At 49.1% G+C, this 11,812-nt stretch overlaps 1 protein-coding gene across 1 annotated transcript in view; it reads right to left on the bottom strand.

The window, feature by feature from the left end:
- Positions 1-10,036: 10,036 nt before the first annotated feature.
- Positions 10,037-11,812, bottom strand: part of PDCD4 (programmed cell death 4) — a 72,759-nt gene continuing 70,983 nt past the window's right edge. Inside the window, exon 12 of the mRNA XM_073553102.1 lies at positions 10,037-10,744. Coding sequence (XP_073409203.1) covers positions 10,684-10,744 — 61 coding nt within the window. The 3' untranslated portion in view covers positions 10,037-10,683. The remainder of the gene's footprint in view (positions 10,745-11,812) is intronic.

Raw genomic sequence — 11,812 nt, 5'->3', positions numbered from 1 at the left:
AAAAATCAGTCCACAACATTGTCATGAAACCCGTCTCCAACGCCACTTCCGCTGTGTGCACCATGAACACCTCTGCCAAGCTGCCCCCGGCCCGTGTGAGAACCATCACCGCTGCTGTGTGCTGGGAATGCCTCAAGCAACCGATTTACCAGAGTTGCTTGTTTATTAGCCAATATTATGTCAAGGTTCTCCTGTGGCATGATGTTTTGTAATTTGCCTTTATAGCGTGGATCCAGGATGCTGGCCAACCAGTAGTCGTCATCGTTCATCATTTTGGCAATGCGGGGGTCCCTTTTTAGGATCCGCAAGGCATAATCTGACATGTGGGCCAATGTTCCCGGTGTCAATGATGCACTGCGAGTGCTGGGTGGAGGAGCACTTTCTGGCAAATCCACATCCCTCCAGTCATGCACAAACCCTGTACCAGACCTTGCCACGCCAACATTTTCACTTGCCCCACGAGATGCATCCTCCTCCCCTAAGTAACCATCCCCATCATCATCATCCTCCTCCTCTTCTTCCTCCAACTCGTCCAGGAGAGGTCCCTGAGCAGACAATGGCTGAATGTCATCAAGGATTCCCTCCACCTCTTCCTCCTCGTCAACATTGGCTGCAGACGCCTGCTCCTTAAGGTGCGTCAAAGTTTGCATGAGCAGACGCATAAGTGGGATGCTCATGCTTAGGATGGCGTCGTCTGCGCTTACCAGCCATGTGCATTCCTCAAAACACTGAAGGACTTTACAGAGGTCTTTCAGCTTCGACCACTGCACACCTGTCAACTCCATGTCTGCTCTCAAAGTGCCTGGCCGTGTATCCTCCCACAAATGCATTATGGCCTGCCTCTGCTCGCACAGCCGCTCCACCATGTGCAGGGTGGAGTTCCACCTTGTTGCAATGTCGATAATGAGGCGGTGGTTGGGAAGGTGGAGCAATCGCTGCAGTTTCTGCATACGAACGGAGTGTACAGGCGACCGGCGGATGTGCGCGCACAGTCTTCGCACCTTCTGGAGCAGGGCTGTTAACTCCGGATAATTTTTGAGGAAGCACTGCACCACCAGGTTCAAGGTGTGAGCCAAGCAAGGTATGTGGCTGAGTTTTGAAAGGGCTATGGCTGCCACAAAATTACGGCCGTTATCACTAACTACCTTGCCTGCCTCAAGATGTACACTGCCCAGCCATGACTCAGTTTGTCGCTTCAAATACTCGGCCAGCACCTCGGCGGTGTGTCTGTCGCCCAAACACATCATCTGCAACACAGCCTGCTGACGCTTTCCACTAGCTGCTCGATAGGGGGACACCTCGTGTGCAACAGTGGCAGCTGCAGATGGAGTGCTCGTACGACTGCGCTCTGTGGACGAGCTTTCGCTTCTGGAGGAGGGTGGAACGCCTACAGCCAACTGTTTCCTATACCGTGGGCTAGGCAGCACTGTCCGACCACCGCTGTCCCCTGTGGACCCTGCATCCACCACATTAACCCAGTGCGCAGTGATGGACACGTAACGGCCCTGGCAATGCCGACTGGACCATGCATCAGTTGTGAGGTGCACCTTTCCACTCACTGACTGCTTGAGTGCATGGACAATGCGGTCTTTCACATGATGGTGGAGGGCTGGGATGGCTTTGCGAGAGAAGTGGCGACTGGGTAGGTCATAGCGTGGTACTGCATAGGCCATGAGTTCGCGGAAAGCTGCGCTTTCCACCAACCGATAGGGCATCATCTCAAACGAGATTAGTTTGGCAATGTGGGCGTTCAAACCCAGTGTACGCGGATGAGAGACTGAGTACTTTCTTGACCTACTCATAGTGTCTGGGAGGGTGAGCTGGACTTGAGAGCTGCATATGGTGGAAGTAGCGGTGGACAGGGCGGACTGAGAGAGGGTTGATGATGGTGATGGAGTTGGTGTTCTTTCTGATGGCCTAGATTCAGTTTTTCGTTGATATAACAGTGGGATTCCCTGACTGCTGTGGCCTTGCAATGACACCTCAACATTTGCTGCTGTGCTAACCGGTGGGCTTACAGTGGGGGGAAACAATGTAGCGTTGCTGACTACCTTCTTTGTGATCAGTTGCACATGTGGCACTTGAGGTTTGGTGTTGTGTCCACGCTTGCAAGTGCATGCTGGTTAAATGTCTAAGCATGCAACTGGTATTCAAATTTTTCAGATTTTTCCCTCGGCTAAAGGTCTTTGCGCACTTCTTACAGATAACCTTGGCCTGATCATGAGGATTTTGTTCAATAAAGTGCCACACTGCACTCTTCCTACTTTGGCAGACATTTTGCGGCCTAGCACGCTGTGATGTTTTGACTCTCTGGACAAGCTGTCCAGCAACTCTTTTGATTTTTGGAACCTGTCTTTGGAGTGCTCCGGGCCTGCCAGATAACAGCTGTTGCGATGTTGATGTCTGCTGTGGATGCTCCTCATCTGAGCTATTGGAAGCAGCACCCTCTTCCCCCAATGGATGCCAATCTGGGTCAACAACTGGGTCATCCATCACCTCCTCTTCAATGTCATGTGCACCTTCCTCTGTGTCACCGTGTATGGTGGTATAGTGTGCGGGAAGGGGCACCTGAGTCTCATCAGGGTCAGAATCTGGCTCTGTACACTGCGAGGACAATGTAGTGCTCTGAGTGAATGTACCAGCAGAATCATCTATCAGCGGCTGTGCATCAGTGCACTCCATGTCAGATTCATCTTGGCCTGGGTAATTCACCATTTCACTTGATAATCCAGGCATGGTATGTGAAAACAGCTCCATGGAGTAATCAGTAGTATGGCCTGCGTCATCCTTCAATCTTGGTTGTGGTGAAGGACACAAGGAAAGGTGTGGTTCATGAACATGAGCCTCCAATGACGACTCAGTGCTTTTACTTTTTACAACTTCAGAAGAGGAGGCGATAGAGCTGCAGGCTGAGTCAGCAATGTAAGACAAAACTTTTTCCTGATGCTCTGGCGTTAAAAGCGGTTTGCCAACTCCTAGAAAACTAAGCCTTATGGAGCCAGACGATGACGCAGGCTCAACACCTCCTGCATTCGGTCCTATTTTGCTTTTGCCACTACCATCAGATCCACCACCAACACCATCATTACCAGCTGCCAACCCCCGCCCAATTCCACTGCCTCTTCCACCAGCCTTCCTCATTTTTGGTAGAAATGTAGACAAAATCCTACAAACTATATAGTAATGTAAAACAAGGTACAAGGTGTCTATAGGACAGGGGAGATTTAGATTTTCTGCAGACACTTGTGGACACTGGACACTTGGATTGTGTGAGGCCCACTGAATATCACAGTGCTATGTCACAGGCTCGATGGCACAGGTGTGAAAAAAGTGACTACAGGATAAGGGAGATTTTGAATTTCTGGGAGATTTTGAATTTCTGCAGACACTTGTGGACACTGGACACTTGGATTGTGTGAGGCCCACTGAATATCACAGCGCTGTGTCACAGGCTCGATGGCACAGGTGTGAAAAAAGTGACTACAGGTTAAGGGAGATTTTGAATTTCTGCAGACACTTGTGGACACTTGGATTGTGTGAGGCCCACTGAATATCACAGTGCTATGTCACAGGCTCGATGGCACAGGTGTGAAAAAAGTGACTACAGGATAAGGGAGATTTTGAATTTCTGGGAGATTTTGAATTTCTGCAGACACTTGTGGACACTGGACACTTGGATTGTGTGAGGCCCACTGAATATCACAGCGCTGTGTCACAGGCTCGATGGCACAGGTGTGAAAAAAGTGACTACAGGTTAAGGGAGATTTTGAATTTCTGCAGACACTTGTGGACACTTGGATTGTGTGAGGCCCACTGAATATCACAGTGCTATGTCACAGGCTCGATGGCACAGGTGTGAAAAAAGTGACTACAGGATAAGGGAGATTTTGAATTTCTGCAGACACTTGTGGACAATGGACACTTGGATTGTGTGAGGCCCACTGAATATCACAGCGCTATGTCACAGGCTCGATGGCACAGGTGTGAAAAAAGTGACTACAGGATAAGGGAGATTTTGAATTTCTGCAGACACTTGTGGACACTGGACACTTGGATTGTGTGAGGCCCACTGAATATCACAGCGCTATGTCACAGGCTCGATGGCACAGGTGTGAAAAAAGTGACTACAGGATAAGGGAGATTTTGAATTTCTGCAGACACTTGTGGACACTTGGATTGTGTGAGGCCCACTGAATATCACAGTGCTATGTCACAGGCTCGATGGCACAGGTGTGAAAAAAGTGACTACAGGATAAGGCCGGTTTCACATTAGCGCATTTTATGCGCACGCACGGCCGGGGGTAGCTCCGCCCCCGATCCGGCTCTCTGCCCGGCGTGCCCGCCCCTTGCCTGTAGCGCCGCCTCCTAGCGGACGGCGGCGCCTGCGATCGGCGCACCCTATCTTTAGCATAGGGTGCGCCGATCGTGCGCAGGTCGTGCGCTAGTTGCGCTTTGACCTGCGCTGCGCACTTATGACGGTGCGCCGTGCGCGCCAAAATCCGAAAAGTTCGATTTTGGCGCGCACGGCGCACCGTCAAAAGTGCGCAGCGCAGGTCAAAGCGCAACTAGCGCACGACCTGCGCACGATCGGCGCACCCTATGCTAAAGATAGGGTGCGCCGATCGCAGGCGCCGCTGTCCGCTAGGAGGCGGCGCTACAAGGAAGGGGCGGGCACGCCGGGCAGAGAGCCGGCTCGGGGGCGGAGCTACCCCCGGCCGTGCGCGCGCTGAAAATGCGCTAATGTGAAACCGGCCTAAGGGAGATTTTGAATTTCTGCAGACACTTGTGGACAATGGACACTTGGATTGTGTGAGGCCCACTGAATATCACAGCGCTATGTCACAGGCTCGATGGCACAGGTGTGAAAAAAGTGACTACAGGATAAGGGAGATTTTGAATTTCTGCAGACACTTGTGGACACTGGACACTTGGATTGTGTGAGGCCCACTGAATATCACAGCGCTATGTCACAGGCTCGATGGCACAGGTGTGAAAAAAGTGACTACAGGATAAGGGAGATTTTGAATTTCTGGGAGATTTTGAATTTCTGCAGACACTTGTGGACACTGGACACTTGGATTGTGTGAGGCCCCCTGAATATCACAGTGCTATGTCACAGGCTCGATGGCACAGGTGTGAAAAAAGTGACTACAGGATAAGGGAGATTTTGAATTTCTGGGAGATTTTGAATTTCTGCAGACACTTGTGGACACTGGACACTTGGATTGTGTGAGGCCCACTGAATATCACAGTGCTATGTCACAGGCTCGATGGCACAGGTGTGAAAAAAGTGAATTGTAGAATTGGGCAGAATAGGAATCTCCCTAGAGTGTAGGTCTGTAAGAACGGAACAAGTCCTCCACTTATCCTTCCACAGTGACACACAGATAGCTTCACTGTGGCTGTGATAACAGCCGTTACACGGTACTGTGTGAGGAGCGTACACCGCTGTATGGTGTGAATAAATGCACGCTCAGTACCTTAGCAGGACAAAAAAAAAATTGGGATTGCTTTTAAAAAAGCAGTTTGCAGAGCAGTGGGGAAACAGCAATGCAGCTGTCAGGAAGCCTTAGAAGGCAGCCTAACAACCAACACCGCTGATCCACCACAATATAGCCTCCCCTTGCACTACACACACAGTGACTGGTGTGTTGCACAGGCAAAATCGCTAGCAGCAGAAGCAGTTTTTTTGTCTTCTTCCCTGCCCAACGCTCTCCCTACAGAATCAGCAACCTCTCCCTATGCTAAGATCGGCAGAAGTAAGATGGCGGTCGGCGTGCACGCCCTTTTATAACCCCTGTGACGCCCACCAAAGCAAGCCAATCACTTGCATGCCCTTCTGAAAGATGGTGGCGACCCCTGCCTATGTCATCACGTTGCCCACAGTGTCCGTGGATCCTGATTGGCTGAAAAAGAGCGCTAAACAAACTTTTGAAACGCGACTTTGGCGCGTAAGTGGCCGACCTCATCCTAGGGTCGGGTTTCGTTTCATGAAACCCGACTTTGCCAAAAGTCGGCGACTTTTGAAATTGTTCGACCCGTTTCGCTCAACTCTAGTTATTGGCTTTGCTTTATTTGGTGTTCCTCCGCTCTGCAATAGTCTGTGTCTTGTGCCCGCATTGCTCAGTGACTTTGCCTGCTGTGTCGCAGAGTATCAGCTCTGCTATTACCATTTATCATATTGACTGAACATTTATCTGGACTTATATGCTATATTGCATTCAGATCATTAATACAATATTGCTTGCGCAACCCACTGTGTCTGTAGTCTCTTTGACCTAGCCACTGGTGTCCAGTTGTATCCACTAGTATCGTGACAGTGGGGAGTGTGTCTGCAGGAACGTGTAAAGCGTGGACACGGGAACACGTGGTATACAGAGACTTCGTTCGTCCGGGTGTGAGTGAAGCAGGATGCGTGCAAGGAGCACGTCAGAGCACTGAGTCAGGCAGCAGGTGTGCCAGGAGGTGTAACAGAGTACAGGAGCAGGGTGTGTGCCAGAGGGCACAACTTAGCATAAGACAGAGCGCAGGATTGGTACATGTGCCAGGAGGCACAACTGAGTAAGAGACAGAGTACAGGGTCAGAGCATGTGCCAGGAGGCACAACCGAGTACGAGACAGCACAGAGTCAGAGCGTGTGCCAAGAGGCACAACAGAGTGCAAGGCAGGGGACCTGAATACAGCGCACAGCCAGGCAGGGACACGGCAGACCAAGCCAGGAAGCACAACAATAATCAGGCACCTCCCCTAGGGGGAGGTCGTCTGATATAGCACATGACTACTACTGGTTCTGGGTCAGGACCTAGCCAGAAAGCACATGACCACTACAGGTTCCGGGTCAGGTCCTCCATTACCATAGAGAGGACCGAGCCCTATACAGCACTGACAGGAGCGCGCAAGCGCAAACGTGACATGTAGGAGGAGACCCGGGGACGAGAGCTGCGTGTGCGCACCCGACGGCACCCCCGGAGTGACCGCGGCTCCGGAAGAGATGACGTCGGGACCGAGGTCCCGCCCCCAGGTGAGCACGGCGTGACGGGCCCACACTGACTAGACAGGAAAGGAAAGACCCCGTCTGCAATCACGCAAAAAACCCTGCAAAAAGGTCCAACACGTCTGATGCAAAAATACTGAAGTCGCACGACTTCGCCCACTATATCAGCACTCTGGTATATTCTGAAAGCAGAGCAAAAAGAGGCCAATCTAATAAGGGACAAAAACAAACTGGCACAAGCAGTAACATATGGATGGTGATTCAGCACAGCCCCAGCCGGAGCTGGCTGAGCCACACAAAACTGAAATGGACAAAACCAGATCAAATGTGAACAGAATAGCAAAAGAACACTTAGCTGAGCATGCAGGGACTGAGCTGGAAACTAAGACCTCAGGAGGCAGGAGAAAATCACCAGCAGGGATAGAGGGAGTCGGCTGTCTTAAATCCAGTCTGAAACCCCAGATCTCCAATCGTCATCATCATTATCAGGTGGCAAGCCTCTGTTAATCAGATCAGCTCCATTACCTCCAGTAACCACCAGAGGAAGCCCAGAAAGAGAACTTGCAACCCCCTCCATCAACCTGACCAGCTCCACCACCTTCAGCAGTAACCAGAGGTAGGCCAGAAAGCGAATTCACAACACAGGAGGAGATGACATACAGGTATATACACTGCTCAAAAAAATAAAGGGAACACAACAGAATATAACTCCAAGTAAATCAAACTTCTGTGAACTCAAACTGTCCACTTAGGAAGCAACACTGATTGACAATCAATTTCACATTCTGTTGTGCAAATGGAATAGACAACAGATGGAAATTATTGGCAATTATCCAGACACCCTCAATAAAGGAGTGGTTCTGCAGGTGGGGACCACAGACCACATCTCAGTACCAATGCTTTCTGGCTGATGTTTTGGTCACTTTTGAATGTTGGTTGTGATTTCACACTCATGGTAGCATGAGACAGACTACAACCCACACAAGTGGCTCAGGTAGTGCAGCTCATCCAGGATGGCACATCAATGCGAGCTGTGTTAAGGTTTGCTTTGTCTGTCAGCGTAGTGTCCAGAGGCTAAAGGTGCTACCAGGGGACATGGAGGGGCCCGTAGGAGGGCAACAACCCAGCAGCAGGCCGCTACCTCAGCCTTTGTGCAAGGAGGAACAGGAGGAGCACTGCCAGAGCCCTGCAAAATTACCTCCAGCAGGCCACAAATGTGCATGCGTCTGCACAAACTGTTAGAAACCGACTCCATGAGGATGGTCTGAGGGCCCGACATCCATAGATGGGGGTTGTGCTCACAGCCCAACACTGTGCAGGATGCTTGGCATTTGCCACAGAACACCAGGATTGGCAAATTCACCACTGGCACCCTTTGCTCTTCACAGATGAAAGCAGGTTCACACTGAGCACGTGACAGAGTCTGGAAACGCCGTGGAGAGCGATCTGCGGCCTGCAACATCCTTCGGCATGACCGGTTTGGCAGTGGGTCAGTAATGGTGTGGGGTGGCATTTCTTTGGAGCAGGGTTCCCCAACTCAAGGCCCACCAACAGGTCATGTTTTCAGGATTTCCTTAGAATTGCCCAGGTGATAATTCCATCAACTGTGCAATACAAAGGAAATCCTGAAAACATGACCTGTTGGTGGGCCTTGAGGACTGAAGTTGGGGAACACTGCTTTGGAGGGCCGCACAGCCCTCCATGTGCTCAACAGAGGTAGCCTGACTGCCATTAGGTACCAAGATGAGATCCTCAGACCCCTTATGAGACCATATGCTGGTGCGGTTGGCCCTGGGTTCCTCCTAATGCAGGACAATGCCAGACCTCATGTGGCTGGAGAGTGTCAGCAGTTCCTGCAAGATGAAGGCATTGAAGCCATGGACTGGCCCGCCCATTCCCCTGACCTGAATCCGATTGAGCACATCTGGGACATCATGTCTCGCTCCATCCACCGTCACATTACACCACAGACTGTCCAGGAGTTGGTGGATGCTTTAGTCCAGGTCTGGGAGGAGATCCCTCAGGAGGCCATCCGCCTCCTCATCAGGAGCATGCTCAGGCGTTCTAGAGTAGGGAGGTCATACAGGTACATGGAGGCCACACACAATACTGAGCATCTTTTCCTTGTCATGAGGCATTTCCACTCAAGTTGGATCAGCCTGTAATTTGATTTTCCACTTTGAGTATCATTCCAAGCCCACACCTCCATGGGATATTCATTCTTATTTACATTGATAATTACGTTTTATTGTTATGAACACATTCCACTATGCAATGAATAAAAATTTGCAACTGGAATATTTCATTCAGAGATATCTAGGATGTGGAACTTTAGTGTTCCCCTATTTGAGCAGTGTATATACAGGAGATGACATACAGGTATATACAGGGGAGATGACATACAGGTGTATACTATATACAGGGGAGATGACACAGGTGTATACTATATACAGGGGAGATGACACAGGTGTATAGTATATACAGGGGGACATGACACAGGTGTATACTATATACAGGGGGACAGGACACAGGTGTATACTATATACAGGGGGACATGACACACAGGTTTATAGTATATACAGGGGGTGATGACATACAGGTATATACTATGCACAGGAGATGACATACAGGTATATACTATATACAGGAGGAGATGATATGCAGGTGTATATACTATACAAAAGGAGATGATATACAGGGGATACTATGCCTGGGCAACGTCAGGCTCTTGAGCTAGTATTCATATATTTGTGACCTGCATCTAGAGGTTGGTGCAATGGCAGTCGCAGCAGAAAGTAGTTGATACAGAACTCCAAATCCTCTGTTTGCAGCAAACTTCAATGATACATTTTTGGCTCCCTCATCTCCACTCTAGGGAGCACTTCTGACCCGGTGATGGGTCTTCTCAAAGTAATCCTTTAGATTCTTTTGTTTCATGTATACAGTACCATGTAATGTGTACAGTACCATGTAATCCATTAATTTACAGGCGATGTAACTGGCAACAACCAGATCTACCGCACACAAACACCAGCTGAGCCATTGTTGCGTCACTAAACATTTATTTAGTTTTGCACTCATGTATACACACACACCCGTTCTAGCAGAACTTAGCTTGTATGTCCAGTTATTTTTTTATTCTTTTTTTTGTAGAAAAATAGATGTTCCAGCCACCATATACTGTACGTTTTCATGTCAAAATTTTAGTTTTTCTCAGGAAAGGTGAATAAAAATATCCCCCTCCCACCTCAAGCCATCTGCTTAAAAAAAATAAAGTAAAACTCTGCCCCTCTGGCACACATGGATAAATTATACAGAAAAAGTCATTTCTCCCTTTCAGCTACCAAAGCAAAATGTGTATAAAGAGCAGCAGCAGCCAGACAACGGAGGGTCTCGGGGCCACGGCCCCCGCGATAGTCTTCAGAGTGATTTACCGTGTAGGACACGCGAGCGGCTGTTACGTATGGCTACAGGGGGACGGGAAACACATGGCACGTCCAGATATATACAGTGCATCTTCTGCGTCTACCACGTGTCTCTGTACAGCGACCCACCCCTATCAATGAACTTCCGAAACTGTTTTATTTAGAAAACTATTAGAGAAAAGCTTTGTACCCATAACAACGAATATAAAGAGATTCATAAACGTTAACTGTGCGCGGCCGTGCCGCCTCCCAACGTCATCTTCTCTAATAGCTCTCGAATTTCAGACGCCCGCCGTCTCCTTCACTCACAAATCGTTTTCTTCCTCTGATGGAAAGAAAGAGGTAAAAAAAATTACATTTTAATGTTGTCTGTTTCACATCCTCTCAGCGCGGTAAATAATTAAAATTGCTAAATATTTGTAAAACAAGAAACTGCAATTTACTTATTAAATTGACTCTCCGTTTTAAAGAATGGAGGTATGTTTAATTCTTTAGTTTCCAGCTTGTTACCTATGTTACCAGCCACCGCTGCAGTCTATCATAGGTGGCTGGTTTCCTAGGTACAGGGAGAAGCTTTTACAAGCTGCAGAGCTAGTGCTGCTCTGAACCTGGTTGGGTCGCGGTCCAGCTTCTGTCCACCTGTGCTCTTCCGACGCTGCAGAAGAAAAGAAGTCTCTGCAGATTCAGAGAGCACACAGTTCAGACCAGCAGTACGACAATGTTGCTGGTGTTAAGGAGCGCATCGCCCCGGGCAGACAAGGAGACAAAGTGGTGCATCCTGAAACTGATCTAGAGAGAACCCGTTTAGAGGAACAGTCAGATATTGAGCTTCGCCCGGCTTCTGCCATCTCCTCCACTTCCTTACAGGAGAGATTCTCTCCATCACATGCAGTGTCACAATCAAATGGAAAAGCCTGGAAAACAAAATTATGCGTTCATCTTGTCTGTTATATCCCTGTGCCTGAGGTAAGAGCCGTCCTAAGAGCGCCCCATTAATGGATGCTGTACATCTGTAGCTTTTGCCTTGATCCCTTTCACACATGCCCCTACATGAAGAGATTTAGGTTTAATAAAAAGCTTACAAGCAGAAGACAAACCTCTTACTGTAAGTGCACGCTGGCATCTCTTTGTTAAAAAGGCAAATGATATTTCATTCTTCTTCAAAGACACAGATTTACTGCAGGAACTGCACATCGCCCGGTCCCAGGCAGAATGCAAGTAACGTGGCGGACGGGCAGTGTATCCAGATATATCTTACTGTTGATGTAGCAAGTGAAATCACACTGACAGGTGTCGGTATTAATAGGGGGATCTAGTTATTAAGACCACCCTACTGATCGTTTTATCACCAGACACCAGTTTTCCACTTAATCTTGTGCCCTTTACAGCAACT

This window comes from Dendrobates tinctorius, unplaced genomic scaffold, assembly GCF_039654945.1.
Source record: "Dendrobates tinctorius isolate UK_male_01 unplaced genomic scaffold, ASM3965494v1 ptg000196l, whole genome shotgun sequence".
NCBI lineage: Eukaryota > Metazoa > Chordata > Amphibia > Anura > Dendrobatidae > Dendrobates > Dendrobates tinctorius.
This window is presented reverse-complemented; position numbering and strand designations above follow the sequence as displayed.